The sequence below is a fragment of the Dreissena polymorpha genome, chromosome 14 (assembly GCF_020536995.1).
Source record: "Dreissena polymorpha isolate Duluth1 chromosome 14, UMN_Dpol_1.0, whole genome shotgun sequence".
In the NCBI taxonomy this organism is placed as follows: Eukaryota; Metazoa; Mollusca; class Bivalvia; order Myida; family Dreissenidae; genus Dreissena; species Dreissena polymorpha.
In genome coordinates, this window is record NC_068368.1 from 27758352 (window position 1) to 27778363 (window position 20012).

The 20012-nt window shown below is 33.0% G+C and overlaps 1 protein-coding gene across 1 annotated transcript in view; it reads right to left on the bottom strand.

Annotated features, from left to right (window-relative positions):
- The window catches only part of LOC127857946 (uncharacterized), a 39359-nt gene extending 32338 nt beyond the window's left edge, over nt 1–7021 (bottom strand). The window contains exons 1-3 of the mRNA XM_052394723.1: nt 6227–7021; nt 5723–5941; nt 4843–4971 (exon numbers count right to left, since the gene is read on the bottom strand). Of these exons, the coding sequence (XP_052250683.1) occupies nt 4843–4971; nt 5723–5941; nt 6227–6302 (424 nt within the window). The 5' untranslated portion in view covers nt 6303–7021. The remainder of the gene's footprint in view (nt 1–4842; nt 4972–5722; nt 5942–6226) is intronic.
- Nucleotides 7022–20012: the final 12991 nt, after the last annotated feature.

The following is a 20012-nucleotide window of genomic DNA, read 5'->3' on the forward strand; positions in this document are numbered from 1 at the left end:
TCATGTATTTCCCTTTTTTCTTGTTTTGTCAATAAAAATCTTTTGAATTTGTTTACATCAATCATTGTTTTTTTTAGAGTGTTCTTGTTGTCCGCTTGACATATTTGTTGTTTTACTTCATCATTTGTAAGTTGTTTAAAACAGTCCTTTACATTGAGGGATGAGGGCTTGTTAACTGGAGAGGTATTTATCTGGTCAATTTCGGAGGGCTCATGGCAGTCAAAGTCATTAAAATCAATGCCATACATTGTTTGAAAATCAGATAGACTTATTTCAGTGACAATTGTTTTCAAGTTTTCAACATTGTTAAGACCTACATTTTCAATGTTCACCGTGCCTGTAGAGTTTTCCTTATTGATTTCATCCTTCCTGTTATTATCAACATATTGTTCCTTAGTTTTGACAGTTGCATCCTTATTTTCTTCTTTTTCAGCCATTAAATCTTCCCAAATTACATCAAAATACATTTGATCAATATAGTCCGACATTTTTCCATTCAAATATAGTGTTATTTTATTTTATTAAAATTTTAATTGATATTTCTTTGAAAAAAAATGCAGACGACTGAAATAGTATATTGTGTGTATTAGTGGAGTGTAACCTTTATATTTATATAAAGAAACGCCGTATATTGAAGGTTATGTGTAAATAAATTTAAAGGCAAAATTGATTACTTCATTACCATATGTTTGCGTAAATTTTACGCATTTATTACTTATAAGATCATTTTGTTTTTACAAAACTATTCGCAAGAACCTTCGCATGTACATTTTGTAAAAGGTCAAAAGCTATAACGGTTTAATCGGCGCGTATGAATACGTTATACGGTTAGATCGCGGTCACGTGAGGTACTGCCGGAGATCAACTAATTTATCCGACCCTGCTTTATTCGGTCAATGTTTACAACAAAGGCAGGATAAATTAAATTACATTGAAACACTCAATGGTGATGTGTGCAATTTCTGACAGGAACGTGTGCAAAATCATGTGCCCAAAGGTAACGACGTAATATGACGCATGCGACGGACGTATATAGATGTTAGCCTGTCATAAACATGAGATAATACAACGAATAATGGACTGCATGTTTGCCGAGACATGACTAAACAGTGGAACGAGCAATGTGCAATTACTCGATGCGTTCTCCTCATGTAGTTTGACGTTAATATATGGTGTCCATCTGTATAGTATATCCATTAAGGTCGACACCATAATGAACTTGATTAATTAAATTAAAATCTATTCAAATAATGTCTTAGTTAACATTGTTATCTCTTTAACGCAGATGAATGAAGAATGCAAATGCATGCCTTTGTAGCACTAAAATATGTTGCATAATTTATTATACACCTGCATACTTCCTGAAAGAGACAAATACTCTTACAGCAAGTACTTTGAATGACTTCCTTATTGACTTTGAGTGAAGGAGATAATGGTTTGCTGTTGTTGTTGTTTTTCACAGTAGCTGTCTAATCTGATTTTAATCTAGCAATTTAGAATTAAACATTATGCATAAAATATTCTTAAATTTTAGGCCCGTTGTGGCATGATCATTGCAGGTTTGAAAAAAAGCTTTGTAAATTCTAAAAACGCATGACTCAAATGTCCTGAATTGTCGACCTAATTCGCAACTCTTGAAACCACCTTTTCATAGTATTTGTCATATTTGTCCGCTTCTCTCGGCTGTTTAAATAATGCAAAAAAAACATTATAAAGACAGAATATTACACTCAGATAGTCTTTTATTCATGACATCTGACCGATTGTCATGAAACAAACATCACACACTTTAATATAAGCAAGTTTAAAGTTTGGCACACCACATCGGAACGATAGATTAATAGCTAAATAAGTTTAAATTTAAATAAATCTGATAAATAACACAAAACCATATCGTTAATTGGTAAATATTGCTAACAATATTTAACTATGAAGTGAATAAGCATGAACAAGAAAAGTATTAGTGCTAATTTTAATTATAAATCATCTTACCTGTAAGCCAACATTCAACCTCAACGAAGGCAAGTATAGTACAAACAATCCCAAATATAATTCAATCGAATTATTCAAACCAGTTAAAACTTGCAAATAATTCAAAATCTTATTTTTGCAAGACACATTTTATACGACATTAGATATGGGCTATTAAGAAATACCGTTGATAGGAAACAATCTATAGCAAACATTGGAGAAGACAAAAAAATGTACCCAAACAATATCAATATGGCAACAAACTCATAATATTATGATGGCAAAAACAAAACAAAAAATATCCAATCGTCGATATATATATATATATATATATATGTGTGTGTGTGTGTGAGCGCCAATATGTGCATATTTACACTATTAGGAGATTCAATAGATTTTTGAAATGGATCAAATACTTATAGTCATAGTCATCATATACCAGGGGATGTTTTGCGCAAAAGAAATAAATGTACCTCCTTGACAGCATCCTCCGAAAAAAGGATCTAGGCAATTGCAACCCCATGACATGAATAATCCGCCATTATAGCAGTCCGTGTTACAATCACGACTCTGAGAAGAATCATAACGACTAAGATCACATTTGTTTAAGCATTCATCATATCCCCATTCAGAAGCGCAACACAGCTCTCGTGATCTATGCTGCCCTCCGTCACCACAAGAGGCACTGCAAGAACTCAAACTTTTCCATGACATCCACTGACATCTTCCTTTACTTTCTGGGCAACTACTGCTGAACAACCACAATCAACTCACGTGAACGTTAGCCAGAAAATAAATCCAGAGTGAGTTTTATATTCTGGGAGATCAAATTTATAGCAATTTTATGTCTTGCTCTGTCTATCAAATATATTCGAGGGAGTTATAAAAAATCTTTAACGGCATTGATCTACGCGGTAGTTTGGGTTTTCAGCACTGATATTTGTTTTATATAGGGGCGCGGTTAGTGAAAATGATACGTCTCGATCTCTATCACAACTTCTTGAGAAATTTGTGAAGCATCCTACATACAAATTTGCAGTTAAAGTGGTTTGAGAAGTTCATAAAACTTTACTCATTCACTTCGTGTTATGACAACATATCTGCAAACTTATCTACAAAGAAACTGTTTATAAAGGCTCAGTGTTTTCCAAAAGCAATCGTTTTTCTTTAATGGCGACGACCGGATTTCGACTACATGAACCTCAAACATTGTTTTATAGCATTCCCTTTGAACGAAGAAGCCTATGTGGATGCATGATTTTATACTACTTCACGAATTTCGTCTCGGTAGTATAAATAAAGAAACGATTTTTAAAATATAATGGTTAGAGTTATCTTCAAATACTAAATCACACCGACACAGTTAAGGCTTACCGAAATGGGTTCATAATTGTTATATTTAATGCCACCATTTATATCGACTTGTGGGTGCACAAAGATCGGTAATAGTTTTGCTTTTACCGATTTTTGCTTGTGTTGCACTATTCTCCTTAATCTAACTATTAAGTTTTTTAAACTGAGGCAAACAATCGCACCTAAAAAAGTCTGAGCAAACACAAATACACATTCACGCAAAAATATGGCCTTTAATCTGCTTCATGAAAAACAAATAATACATAATACAAGAACATGATATCGAACCAGTTTGGCGATCGTCCTTCGAAAAAAAGAATAAAACTATTAAAAGTGCCATATACATTGCGTACATAAAATAAACGGCGCACACGATTATGGCGATTAATCCACATAATTTTTGCACCTTTTCACTTTAGATCCGATATTCAGTCAAACTTAGCGATCGACAATGATTTTGTCCATAAAAATAGTAGAAAGCTTTGGTTGAAAACGTACATTTAATGAATCAAAAATGAATCCATAATAATGGGTCGGTATCAATATTCTGATTCAAAGCCGTTATGTCGTGACATGTTCAAAAGACATCCGATTTGTCCTACGATTTCAATCGTCTTGCAAATCTCACGCAACACCTTAATACCAAATTATTTTTAAAAAAACTGGCCGACGACGTTTATAATGGAAAACTTACGGAAGCAAATAGCGAAAATATCATGACATCGAAATTTAAAAAAAAACTAAACATTCGGTAATCATTCATTTAAAGGTTTGTACACGCGCAATAGATGGATATATGTCTTCGTCAAGATTAAAATCAAGAAAGAACAATTCATCCGTAATAATCGTAAAGTAACATGTATGGGTATTTTTCACCGCGCGCTTTCGAATATAATATAATAGCTGATATTTCTTGCCAACGAATTGTTTTTATGGCACATTTTGTTTAAATGCTTTGAATTCGTTTTCGGAGTCTGTGAGCAAAGCCATTGCCTCTACGATAATGCTCATTATTTTAACGAATTTCTTTAATTTAATAATATTGAACGAACTGTCAAACAATTTTCAGTTCTTAAATGTTTAAAGAAATAACTTAATATGACACTCGAAAGACACATGTGAAAGGAAGCAATATTTAATCAATAATAAATCCATTTGCTAATACTGCTATAACAAATTAAAGCTTAGTTTTATACCGGTTTAGTTTGGAAAGTGATGCAAATTAAATGTGCAACTATTAAATCTAAATAACAAACGTCAGCACCAAACCATGTTTATATGACCAGTTTTATTACGTGACCATCCGCACTGAAAGCTTCTCTAACATGGCTAAACAATGCGCAATACCCTAACACAAATACGCACGTTGACACAAAGTTAAATTCTATATGGTTTATAATTCTATAAAAAAGTATTCATACACTTTACTATTTATTACAAAAAAGCCAGCAAGGAGCTATACTTGATGTCTACATGCATTACACTGATTCAGAAAGAAGAAGTTTTCTTGGTAGTTACCAATACATCCCATGTTTAACCCTCCAGAGTAATACGGTTCCTCACATTGTGTACACATTATTCCATCTGGTTGACCAACACATGCTTGCTTGCCAGGAACACAATGTGGAAGATTGACATGCATACAATCTAAATATGACAAGAAAAACACAATGTCATATGTGGTTTTAAGCCAAAATGTACACATTTACATGTCAAACATCATACAATAACACTAAAAGTAGCAACATAAAACAATAAAAATAAAACCGAAGTCTTATAATTAAAGTTTTTGAAAAATATATTTTAATAGCTGGTTCAATAAAACATGACACACGATGTGCCTTTTTAAATACAACACATGTTGTCAAATGATAGTTTAATTAAGATATTTATTAATGCTTCCAATGTTCATTATAAGGATATTTGAAAACACTTAACTGTGACGATATAAATCAGGAAAAACACTTTTTGATTATATCACAGCTTTGATCTTTCTTTATATGTTCATTTACCTGACCTTACTGTTTCTAGACTTCACAAATCTTTACCATCTCACCAAATAGTCAATGCAAAAGAATGTCTTGAACATAATACAAGCTCAATAAGAAGTCGGTTTCATTAACATAATACTTTCTTATACAGCACGTTAATAATATTAATCAATTAGATTTCAAACAATTTTAGTTTGCTAAACAAGCCATTCTTAAATAAAATGTAATATAAGCAAATATGTTGGCTATCGTTTTCAACATAATGTAGAATGTGTAGGTGCTAAGATTGTTCTATAGCTCTTTTAAGCAATTGTATTTTCTAAAGAATTTCCGAAATTTTCCTTTTCATAGAATAAGGATACCCACACAACTTATGAAACAATATAAAATGAAAAAAGTTCACCTACCTTCACAGCACGAGCCTTTTCTCCAAGATGGACACTGGCATTGTCCACCAGAATAAACATAACCATAACGGCATATTTCATTACAGTTTTCACAAGTTTCCTTTGCATACGCAGCCCCAATATGAAAATATTTCATACACCAGCGCGTTCTACAACTTTGTCCACCGCCACAACTTTTGCTGCAAGAACTCCATTCTTTTAAATCGTCAAAACATACTTCTGGAATAAAATTTACCATATTGTTTTTAGTCAGTTTAAGCCATTCACAATCAGACAATCAGACATTACATTCACAATCAGACATTTAGACATTAACAATACTAAACAAGAAACTTGGTCATTTCACTAAACCAGGGCTTTAACGGTTTAACAAAATATTTCCATGGTTATTGACAACAAGAAAGTTTTATATACATGATTTACAATAATAGTTGATTACATTGTTAATAATGCATTACCACAAGAGCAAAACTGTAATATTCTAGTATATTAATCATTACTTACCAGCAAATACTTTTATTATCAAAACTCCAATAAAAATGCTATATCTTTCCAACATCGACATGTTTGGTATTATCATGTGTACGTTGATTTAAAAGTTTATCGTATTAGTCATCGGGTTGTAGAACCGAGCGTTATTAAAAGATAGCACGCATTTCACCACAAGAAAAACATTAAGCCTGACAAAATATGTGACATATGCATTGGAAATATTCTACACAATAATTTAATACAAAACAATACTTTTGAGGATTCTACCTATGTTGTATACACAAACTGTTTACTAATTGTGAAACATGAAGCAACACATTTAAAAATAATTTCACATGTTCCAACAGAACACACACGCGTTTTTTTCCGTATTTATAAGCCATATATAACACTTTACATGTAAACGCTGCAGTGGTGGTTAGTTGTGTCCTGTGTAAACAAGGTTACATTTAAGCTACTTTTAAAGTAATATATTCAGTTGAAAAGATGCCAAAAGAATATTGCACATTTCACCGATTATGACACGCAAACTATTATACTCATTGTTTGCCTTTAAGTATAGACACTCTTAATTATAAACATAGTGTTCCGAATGCTTCAACGGCGTAGGATCGAATCAGATACAATCTATACTTTCTCCACATTACCTCTACATGTTCGTAATTTTAATCAAAACTCGGATGGCGAGTTCCTTTATTGTTTATGTCACTCTATGCGAAGAAGTAATTAAATCTGCCAACAACGGAACGAAATATCCGATGACGCACACAAGTCGATATTATCCTTACTATGTATAGTGTATGCAAGTTTGTGTCTAAACTGGCTTTAAACGTTTATCTATAAATCACTGTGTGCACTATTAAGCCACTTTTTTTATCGAAATACGGATACGAGTCGCGATAAAACGATGATTCGAACTATTTGAAACTAGGTAACACAGCCAGAAAATGTAATGTTACATTTTAGTATGTTTTTAACTTCATTCAAATTTCATTAATATGAATCAGTATTTGCTTTTTGTAATTTATAGTGACCTTGATCTAGATTCTTGTTTATTAATGCGACAAGATGTAGGGTAATACCTGACATTTTTGTCGTGTTATTTGAATTACACACATCCATATATGCTGGGCAAATTAGGTTAAGGAGATTGTAAGCCATTTGTTTCATATATTTTTCTTTGACGTTAACCAGTGATCTTGACCTGATTATCGCATGATGTATTCTTTGTCAACATTCGTGTCACAAATATCACGCTCCGTAAGAACATGTTAAGGCTAGAAACAGTTATTTCCTTCAAACACCATGTTGAACTCGTAAATATGAGCTAAGCCTAAGACTTTGTTCTTGTGTGAACATTTCTTTTGAACATTGTTTTCCAAGTTCTTTGAAAATCAATATATACTGGACAAAATTAATCTCCGAACAAAGTTAATAGGTTAATGTTTTTTTGTTATTTACATTTAATCTTTGGTGACCATGAAGTAATGCTCCAGACAAATACTGGTCCTTCGGGAGGCGTCGCGTAGGTCTACTATTCAAACGGGTTCAGGAAAATAGTTACGCTGTTAATTTAATTTGAGTATACGTTATATTATTTACTAAGTATTCCATATATGAGTGAAAATACTTGTTATTAAATTTTGTATACATTAAAAAAAACATATTACAATTTATTACAATTTCCATTTCAAGCGTTTAATTAATGTTTAATTTATTTAAAAAATGCAAAATAAAATGTTTGTGTTAACAGTTATTCACTATTCACTGGTAAAAAACCTGTCGCAGTGCGTGATCGGTTAATTTGCATTAAATAGATGTATACTTAATTTATTGATAACTTATCTTAAATTAATTTTGGATATAACGTTTTCTTTATTATTTTGAAGTCCCAGCAAAGGTGATCGACAAGTAAACTTAGAAGGATCCGACAATGTGGAAGTCCTAGAAGTCATATTTTGTTGCTGTTTAGTAATAATAATTGCAAGCAATAGTACCACAATATAAATATAAAAGGCGTTTTTCATTGTGAAGACATTTATTGTTTTAATTACTTTAGTTATTTTCATGCTAAAACTTAAATTCTTAAAATGTCTTTAGTTAAGGTAAAGTATGTATATTTTTTCAAAAATGCAGTATTTTTGTCTTTAGTAAATCACATATAAGGGTAAAACATTTGACAAATTATTTATGTTTTTTAAATATTGCAAAACTGTATATTGTTATTACAGCCTTATAACAATGTTGCACAAAATATCATTTGCTTCTTAAGCGAATAGTTGCGGACACTTGACATTGTGAATATCTTATCAATAAATCTGATAAATAGCTGTTCGTAATGCCGTTAATCTTGAGATAACCGAACCATAAAAAAGAAGGTTTGAACAATTCATAATAGGATCATTGGTCTTTAGATATCAGAAAAGTAAAAATTAACGTTTGAAAACGACCTAATCGAAACCTTGGCACGAGTTATAAATTACACATAAGTTTAAGTTATCTTGCTTACTTATCATGCTTATCAATAAAAACTGACCCAAGTTTTCCGTGGACGAAGATTATCACGACCGGACAACGCATTTATTCTAGACTTGAGATCTTTTATGACATACAATATGAGTACATTAAAAATGTTAATGTCACAATAACAACTTACGTTGCCATTCCCCAACGGCACGGTCACATGGCGATTTACGGCTATAATACGAACATGGACCTCCATGGATATTCTCAGCTCAAGAAAAACCAACTGATACAGACCCAACATATCATTGCTTAAAGCAGAAGAATGAAAAGGTGGAGGAGGGTGGAACGGAATATCTGTGAGATGCAATATGCCCACAACACCGTTAGTCTGGTTGTGCGTGAAGTCTGTTAGGCCAACGTCCACGAGTATGCTCATGAGATATGGATTTTTTGCGCATGTAATTGGGGCTATAGATGGGAAGCAAATTGCGTGTAAAGCTCCTGCAAACACTGGGTACGACTATAAAGGCGTCATCAGCATTATCCTCCTAGCAGTCGTGACTTCTGACTACACGTTCATGTGTGATAGACGTAAGCGTCAAGAGGTCAACCTTTGATGACCACATCAGCAATGATAGTGGGTTCAAGGAGGGTCTGCAGAACAATGAAATTGCAGGTTTCTCAGAGCCGGATCCGCTGACAGGTGACACACAAGATGTACCATACTTCCTAGTTGGTGACGATGCGTTCGGACTACGGATCTACATGATTAAGCCCTACAATTACAGGGACATGACCAGGAAGCACAATTTGCAAATGATTAGACAGTGAATTGATTAAAATAAAATATACTGACCAATAACAGCAGCCCCCGTTTCTCCAGAAGCAACATGGTCAGTATCAGCCTAAAGGAAAGAGTCTGGATTGTCGGCATCAGCGGAAGAGCATGGAACTCTATCTAAACACTGACCTTTACCTGGGCCTGTGAGGCTTTAAGGGATTCATCCTCAGCTGGGGCCTATGCTTGATGGTCGTTTACTTAGTTAGCTTCTTTTTTGCAGGGGAACCCTTCTTTCTGGGCGATGTTAAATTTAGAACAGAACAGGAACTTGGACTGTAGAAGATCGCCATCAGTAAGGACCAGCCCTTCGCGGCCGATCTTATACGTAGCAAGCTGCTCTTCCGACTAGGTCGAGCGGTGACTGGATATTGCAAAGGTAGCGGAGTTCCCGTTTTACAATCGTGCTTAACACGTGATCAGCACTGACCAGACGCGATACGGCCGCGGTTAGCCGCACTAACCTGCCTCATTTTCCCCACGTTCAAACACGCGCGAAACTTTTTCTTACCTTGTACACGGCTTGACGTGGTTAGCAGTGCTAAGGCAATGTTTCAGCAGTGGAACAGCCGCCGACGACCAGACTAAGTGCAAAGCACGTCCACAAGCACAGCCAAACCAACCGTGACCAGATATTACCACTGACAACCACGTCCACCAGATTTTCAAAACATTGTGTACGTGATTAATCCGTAATGCGCTGAGTGACCGGGTTTTAGTTATATTAATATAACAAGCAGTACACGAATACTTTATCGTTCTTAAGCATATTAAAATAAGTGAAGTCTCAAGCGGCAAACAGTAATTTTTGTCCTAAAAGTAACTTCGTTTATATTCAGTACATATTTTAAGACCGAACATAATATAAACAAAAATAATAAGTTTACTCTTAAATCAGACGACGACATAAAACCCATAAATTAAGAAATTTAATTTTTGTTAAAGATAAAAATACTTTTTTAATCTCTTAAGTAACTTAAGTCGAAGAGAACAATCTTGGTTGACAGATATTTGTGTACATGAGTACTTTAGATTCTTTACGTAATTCACTTCATGTTTATGATTACTGACAGTCATGCGCTTTTATCGACATGACAAAATCGCAGGAGAAAATCTAAGACATGAATACTTTATATTCGTTACGTAATTCACTTCATGATTATGATTAATAACAGCAATGCGCTTTTATTAACATGACAAAAGCGCAGAAGAAAATCTAAGACATGAATACTTTAGATTCTTTACACAATTCACTTCATGTTTATGATAAATTACAGTTATGCGCTTTTATTGAGATGACACAAGCCCAGGAGAAAATAAGTAACACTGATTAATGCAGTTTTGGTGACCACATATATTCGTCTTACTACAGAAAGATTAAAGCGGAAAATATAATGTCTAAAACATTTTAATAAATATGTCGTTACCGCATTAAAAAGTGGTGTGAAAGTGAAGATATATTATAGGAAGCTATTTGGATTCAACATTGTAATATTACACACTATAACCAACAAATTATTACCAAATAGTAGTGCTGCTGCGAATCCAAAATTTCAATCGGATCCGAATTCGAATCCAAAGGCTGGGATATCGGATATCGGTTCGAATCCTAATTTGAAAGTACACATACGCAAAATGAATTTTAATTTATATTGCTATAACCAAAATTATGTTTTGAAACACCAGAACTTCTATATTTCTTCTGAAAAAAGTAAATAAACTATTATTATTTTTATAAACTTCACATCTACTAATATGTTTACTACTTTAGCAGCATTAGGAAATGCAGCTGCAGCCGAAACAGCAGTGGCGGAAGTAGAAATAACGGCATCAAAAAATACTAAGTAGATTAAAACACAAAAAAAGAACTTACGTTGTTCGAACACACTTTTAAACACGGGTCCAGATTCCGCAAATTTCTCAAAATCGCACATACGCGAAAAAGTGTAAGCATTTTAACGACAAACATTAATAATAATGTCTCATATTAAACACATCTATGTCAGTCAGATATAATATGAATAACGCTGTATTTTAACAAGCAATAAACGCATCACACGCAATCTGCAATAAGTATCAATAAAATACTTCGTAACGACCACATATAAGCCAGTATTAGTATGCTGATTTAACCCGAAATGCTTCCACACCGAGGATTTTAATTGTTAAGGTGCATTGTTAATTGTCTTCTGTGCCATTTTGCAACATCGAAAACGAAAGTAGACTGTGTAGTACCATGTTTTTGTCGAAAAAGTAGCGATAATCGTGACAAACTACGTACCGGTCAGCCTTTCAAACAGCAAGAAACACTTTAACGAAAAGTATTAGGTCGAAAGAAACAATTACCGCAAAGGAAAGGTTAAACTCAAATAAGATCCGGATTCGAAACCGATTTTCCCAATCACGGTTAGATCCGCGAATCCTCGTTTAGATCCGCGAATCTCGGATATTTCGGATATCCGTTGCAGCCCTAGCAAATAGTTTGAGACTCTACTGCGAATTTGCTAAATACGAAAACGTAATAAATCCACACGGTTATTCATGAGGCTTTGTTGGCACAATTAGTACAGTCCGTGTAAGTTGTACGATGCTAAATATGCTGCAGTCAAAATGTAAAATAGTGTGTTAAAGATACTGATAACCATTTCGTCTCACATTGTTTTTATTGTTCATCAGGAGCCAATTTAAGGGGGTCTCTTTAAAAAGGGTCGAAAATATAGCTGCATGAATTCACTTTCAAAAAGTGTACATGAAGGAAAGATCTTTGATTTCGCTATCACTGGTCTGTAAAACCACTTCTCAGAAGCAAAAAGTACAAAAAAACGTATGAAAGCTAACGCGTCCGTCAATTGGCTATAGCTGTTCCAATACAAATGGTAATGGATTAAAAACGACCCGTTGTTCAGTTTGTCGCAATTACACAACTTTTGCTTCGAAAACACAGTTTTAACTAAGGCAGAATTGCTATATTTTACAACACCTCAATTATTTTTTTTCTTTTTATAAAGTCAATGTCAGCGCGTAATTCGGTGTGAACTGCATTTCTTTGATCTACAAACAAAGAAGTTACCCTCACAAATGGACGTTAATATTTTCCTTCGAACACTTTTCGAGGACTACTACTACATAACTATATTAAGCCCGTGTTTTTTCTAGTACTACTTCTTCTGGATTTTATTCTAGCCTTTGATTTATGAACGTTTAATCTGTTTTGAAAAGAGGAATAAGATCAAATATACCTGCTTAAAGGGCACAACGATGACAAGTATATATTAACTGATTACAATAATACTACTATTATTATTTACAATACGGTAAGATACCGAGAAAGTCATGAACAATTAAAAGCGTATGCTTTATTATATGCTGAGCTACAGCGACCATATACAATTTAAAATAAAGTGAAACTGCAGGTTTGTGTGCAGAAAAGTGTAACATCGGAGACCGTCATATATCGTTGGAAATTGTTTTTTTTCCTTAAATTTTGAACATGGGTTTGCTATTTAAATGAATCATGTAAGTCGGTTAATTAAACAACCAATGTGTGCTCATAGATAACCGTGTAAGTGCATCTGATTTAGGATGTGTACACTGAAAACTGAATACATGTATGAACATCAAGTATCTTTAAAACTATATATGATGTTGAATTTAGTTGATGAAGCCTTGCCTGATTTTGGAAGACCGTTTTACGTGAAAACAAACGTTCTTAGAAACTACAACAAATTGCGTGCGTAAAACAATTACGTTATTGGCAAAAGCGAGTGACTAGAAATATTGGGATTCCATTATTTTTATTTAAAAAAAAACATCTACAAGGAAAACATAAAAGAATTACGTCCCTTGAAAAGAACGGGAGACAATTATATTACTGCTTCATGCGATGTAGGGGACTTTTATTGCTTGGCAATAGTATTGTTCTTCATAAAAAAATCTTTTTGATTGCCTTTTACATTTTCATTTAGACAACTAATCCGTTAACATTTACTTCAGAAGATACTTTCCTGTATCTTGCAAATAGACTTTCAACGCCATCGGCGCTCTCGTTATGACTTGTCGCTCATGTGTATTTCGTTTATTTTCTTAAATCGATTTCAAATTTCGGAAAGTAATCTCAGTAACTTGTTTTATATATATTAATGTTTATGTATAGCCCAATGTTATTTAAATTATTGTGAACTGATCGATTTTAAAATTCGGATAGTATTCTCAGTAACGTTTATTTATAAATTTGATTTCATGTATAGCTCAATTATATTTAAATTATTTTGAAATGTGCCTGATCCTGACCGACATATATTTGTGTATATGAGTACTTTAGATTCTTTACGTAATTCACTTCATGTTTATGATTAATGACAGTGATGCGCTTTTATTGACATGACAAAAGCGCAGGAGAAAATCTAAGACATAAATACTTTATATTCGTTACGTAATTCACTTCATGTTTATGATTAATGACAGTGAAGCGCTTTTATCGACATGACAAAAGCGCAGGAGAAAATCTAAGACATAAATACTTTATATTCGTTACGTTATTCACTTCATGTTTATGATTAATAACAGTAATGCGCTTTTAATGACATGACAAAAGCGCAGGAGAAAATCTAAGACATGAATACTTCAGATTCTTTACAAAATTCACTTCATGTTTATGATTAATGACAGTTATGCGCTTTTATTGACATGACACAAGCCCAGGAGTAAATAAGTAACATTGATTAATGCAGTTTTGGTGACCACATATATTCCTCTAACTACAGAGAGATAAAAGCGGAAAGTATAATGTATAAAACATTTTAATAAATATTTCATTACCGCATTAAAAGTGGTGTGAAAGTGAAGATATATTTAAGGAAGCTTTTTGGATTCAACATTGTTATACTACACACTATAACCCAAAACTTATTAGCAAATACTATGAGACTCTACTGCGAATTTTCAAAATACGAAAACGTAATAAATCCACACGGTTATTCATGAGGCTTTGTTGGCACAATTAGTACAGTCAGTGTAAGTTGTCGATGCTAAATATGCTGCAGTCAAAATGTAAAATAGTGTGTTAAAGATACGGAAAACCATTTCGTCTCACAGTGTTTTTATATTTCATCAGGAGCCAAGTTAAGGGAGTCTCTTTTAACTTTAAAGGTCGAAAATATAGCTGCATCAATTTACTTTCAAAAAGTGTACACTCAGGAAAAATCTTTAATTTCCCTATCACTGGTCTGTAAACCAATTCTCAAAAGCAAAAAGTAAAAAAAAACTATGAAAGCTAACGCGTCCGTCAATGGCTATAGATGTTCTAAAACAAATGTAAATAGATTAAAAACGACCCGTTGCCCAGTTTGTTGCAGTTACACAACTTTTGCTTTGAAAAATTTAAACTAAGGCAGAATTGCTATATTTTACAACACCTTAATTTTTTATTTTTTTTTATAAAGTTAAAGTTAGCGCGTAGTTCGGTGTGAACTGCATTTCTTTGATCTACAAAGAATTACCCTCACAAATGGACGTTAATGTTTTCCTTCGAACACTTTTCGAGAACTACTACAACATCACTATATTAAGCACATTTTGTTCTTGTCCTACTTCTTCTGGAGTTTTATTCTAGCTTTTGATTTAAGAACGTTTAATCTGTTTTGAAAAGAGGAATAAGATCAAATATACCCGCTTAAAAGGGCACAGTGATGACAAGTATATATTTACTGATTACAATTATACTACTTTTACTATTTACATTACGATAAGATATCGAGATAGTCATGAACAGTTAAAAGCGTATGCTACATTATATGCTGAGCTACAGCGACCATATACAATTTAAAATAAAGTGAAACTGCAGGTGTATGTGCAGAAAAGTGTAACATCGGAGACCGTCAAATTATTTTTTCTTAAATTTTGAACATGGGTTTGCTATTTAAATGAATCATGTACAATACGTCGGTTAATTAAACAACCAATGTGTGCTCATAGATAACCGTGTTGGTGCATCTGATTTAGGATGTGTACACTGAAAACTGAATACATGTATGAACATCAAGTATCTTTAAACCTATATATGATGTTGAATTTAGTTGATGAAGACGATACTGGGTCGAATAAATCGAATAAATGACATTAAAGACAATATTTTAAATAACATGTATCGTACATATACTTATATATATATATATTATTCTTAACTTTTTTCTCCTATTCATTATATTCGTCCCGTTACATGGATTGTGTAGGGGATAAACAAACGAACAGTTGGCATTCAAATCTAATTAACTATAAATACTATTTATTTGATGATACACAATTATAATACCAACATTTGAATACCCCGAAAACGGAGTTAGATCTGAGGAATCTATTAATCACGCTGTCGACCGGAATGTCCGCATAGGATGTTTAAGCTTGTTTTATATAAACACCATATGTACATTTCTCAATAGATTGAATTTAACCTTAAACATGTCTTATCTATAAGTGTAAACGTGGAAGACATATTTTCTCGCGCATTGATCCACATCAAGGAATCCGAGAACTTACCAATGTCATGGCGACAAACCGGTGAGGATGTAAATTTGTGAAAAAGCTCTAGTTTCTATTTCTTATATAGCAAACAACGCAACTCCAGGGTTGTCAATCGACAGAGCAATTGTTGTTGTTATACACTTCTTTAGAACAGGACACCGACTATAAACATGCAATCATTCAAATTCGGATCACCGCCTTAAAACAGTCGATGCTAGCCGAACATCACAGCCTATAATTATTCACACACCAAACGCGACTCAAACACGATCTCATTCAAATGTACCCATGCAGCCAGAAATTGATGACATGAATGTCAAAATATGACGTGTGAATCGATTACAACATAAATATAATGTAATATTGACGGAGGTATAGGAAAAATATTAAACATAGGTGATAATTGTTAAAATTAGCAGTTTACCAAGACCAACACATAAATAAGAAAGAACAAAAGTTAAATAAAATGTATAAAAAATGCTATATGAACAATTAAGTAAATGTTGTTCAACATTTTAATCGTGACATTTATGTAAACATTAATTTGAACCGTGTATAAAGATCCGAAATAACCATTGTACGATCAGTTACGATCTGATTTTAACCTTTTTTGAAATCGTTGTTATAGATAAATATAACAAAAACTTAATCATAATGTTTGGTTTTTAGTCTATTTGCAACGCAAATAGACTTTGTAATACCGCATTTCAAAATCACTGGGGAAACGGTTGTCCTTTTCCAAGCCTTCCCTGATTTTGGGAGACCGTTTTACGTGAAAAAAACGTTCTTAGAAACTAAAACAAATTCGTTCGTAAAACAATTCTGTTATTGGCAAAAGCGAGTAGTAATATTGGGATTCCATTATTTTTATTGTTAGAACATTACCATCTACAAGGCAAACTTAAAAGAATTACGTCCCTTGAAAACAACGGGAAACAATCATATTACTGCTTCATGCGAGGTAGGGGACTTTTATTGCTTGGCAATAGTCTTGTTCTTCATAAAAAACATATTTTTGATAGCCTTTTACATTTTCATTCAGACAACTAATCCTTTAACATTTACTTCAGCAGAAACTTTCCTGTATCTTGCAAATAGACTTTCAACGCCATCGGCGCTCTCGTTATGACTTGTCGCTCATGTGTATTTCGTTTACTTTCGTAAATCGATTTCAAATTTCGTATAGTAATCTCAGTAACATTTTTTTTATAAATTTGATCTCATGTATAGCCCAATGTTATTTTAATTATTTTGAAATGAGCCTGATGAATGCCAGACGTAGTTCAGAACGTAACAAGATAATAAAGCACAGTTTTATATCTTACGAAATGCTGGATATATTTGTATAGATGTGTACATAATATGCATCGTTTTCCCCAAGCGATATCTCTACATACAATTTCAATAAGTATACCTTTTCATGTCACTATGTTCATTTCTAAAAAATTGTTTGAAGATTATTTTATGTCCAATAAAAAAACAATTGTGAGAAGTAGAGCATATAAGCATTAATCTGTATAGTTTAATATAGACTAGATAAATTGTCGTTTAGATTGTCATAGGTACGTAGGTATTGCCTTAATTATTTTTCAAATATATCTTACATTCTAGAAAAATATATTCATTTACGAAATACCAAACAGAAAATGTCCTGTCTTACTTATCTTTGTATCAATTTTTGTAATCAAACAACAAATATTGCAATAACGAGCTTATTTGAATGTAAATAAAATACTTTTGACAACTCATGGGTATTCTTTAACACCGCCATTTAAGTCCATTGGTTGATTACCATTGGTTGATTGGTTGGTTATTATGTTTAATCGAGTAACTGGGATTAAGAAAGCGATAAGAAACAGCAACGGGCTGATAAATCAACAAAACGACATACTGAGCGACTTTATCTTTCGCACATTACCCTATCCCCACTTAAAGGGGCCTTTTCACAGATTTTGGCATTTTTTAAACTTATTCATTAAATGCTTTATATTGATAAATGTAAACATTGGATCGTAAAAGCTCCAGTAAAAAATCAAGAAAAAAATTAAAAAAGGAAAAGAACATTGCCCGGAGCAGGTTTCGAACCAGTGACCCCTGGAGTGCTGCCAGAGTCCTGAAGTAAAAACGCTTTAGCCTACTGAGCTATTCCGCCGAGTACACAGTTGTACGTTTTTTATACCTCATATAAGCAATCTTCGTAGTTTCACAAAATTTAACGACAAAAACAGAACTCTCCAAATTATTCAATCGTTTCGCGTTGCAACGCTTTATAATTTTTAGGTTTTCAAATCGTCAAAAGATGCATATAATAGCTATAATAGAGCATGGTTAATGTTCAGTATTACTGTTTCCTCACAAATATCATAACTAAAACGAAAACTTACGAATCTGAAACAACTTTTGTCAATTTTGTCAATTTACCAAAGCGTGAAAAGATCCCTTTAAACTATGCGGATGTAATAATGCTACCGATTTGATAAATTGTAAGATATGTTTCTGATAAGCGCTGTTTGTGTGAAACGAAAACGGAATGTTATCATGAAATGTCCCACATGTCGTTCAATTCATTCTTTTTCCATTGACCTTACTTTTCTCCACGTGAATATAAAGCGGGCGACATTAACACGAGCCAGTTTAACCTGTCGCAGCGGAATTCTATTAGCATTGTAAATGATCCCTTAAGGTATAATTATACAGAAAGATTCCGTACACAAGTATGTTTTAATTCTATATTATAGTATGTGATAACGGTGTTTTGTACTTGTTGCACACAAATCCTGACTTTCTTAGATCTAAATGAATATTTTCTATCAAAATGAAGTTAGGAATTTTTTTTTCTTTGTGTAATATATGTTCATTCTTGATAAGGGTTTTCTAAACATAAAATTTCGCTCTTTGCTCTTAACTTTTTTGTGACCATCCATTTCGATATGTTTAAGTCAAATTGTTTTATGTAGCTCATTCTAATTGATTGTGTACCACTATTTAAGCTCAAGTTCAAATCACAGCACTTACCAAAAGGCATAAAGGCTTTAAGATGCGTCATGCCCGACACACGTAATTTATCCTTGATCGCCAAACACGGTTATAGCTGCTGTTCATGGTTTATCTTATTGTATTTAAGTAATGAACTCTAGCATTTTAATAATTAAACCAAATAAGGGTAACAGCGAATTGTGTTCTTTCTAAAATGCATTCATTTATAAGGATTTACTTACCGAGTTTTAAATTTTAGAAATTTGAATAAATAAACAAATTGTGATTTTAGGTTTTCAAACTGTTTGTGTATCACATATAAGAAATTCCGGATATAAAGTCTCACACACAGCCAACATTGAATACTTATAGCTGACGACTACATACATTATAGTAAAATAATAAAATTAAAGTACATGTATTGTATATTGTGGTTACCAATACATCCATTATTGTTCCCTCCAGAATAATACGCATCCTCACACAGTGTACACCTTATTCCATCTGGCGACCCACCGCATTGTTGCATGTCTTGAACACAGTGTGGGATATCGATATTTTTGCAATCTAAATAATAAAAAAAAACCAATATCAAATATACATTTTAAGCAAACATGAAAACAAATATACACACAAAATAATAAACATTTATCATAAGAAGCTTCATCATACAACACGTTTATTCCAGTTATGAAGGAAAATATCTGTCCCGCTTTTACAATAAAACAGGAAAGAGAAGCTGCCTTTCGAAAAACAAGTTTTATCTATAGTTAAAATAAGATTTTGCGGATAGGTTTCGAACTAGATTTCTTGCTATAATTATATCCCATGGAAACACTGATCGCCATTACAATTGCGCAGATGATCATGTTTTAGGGAATGCAAACTAATTATATCGGTTTAATGTTTTAAATGATTGTGTGTTATAATCAGAATGGTCATTTTTTCATTGACAGTCACAAACAGTAATTGCATTTCGTGTCAAATTAATGTCAATAG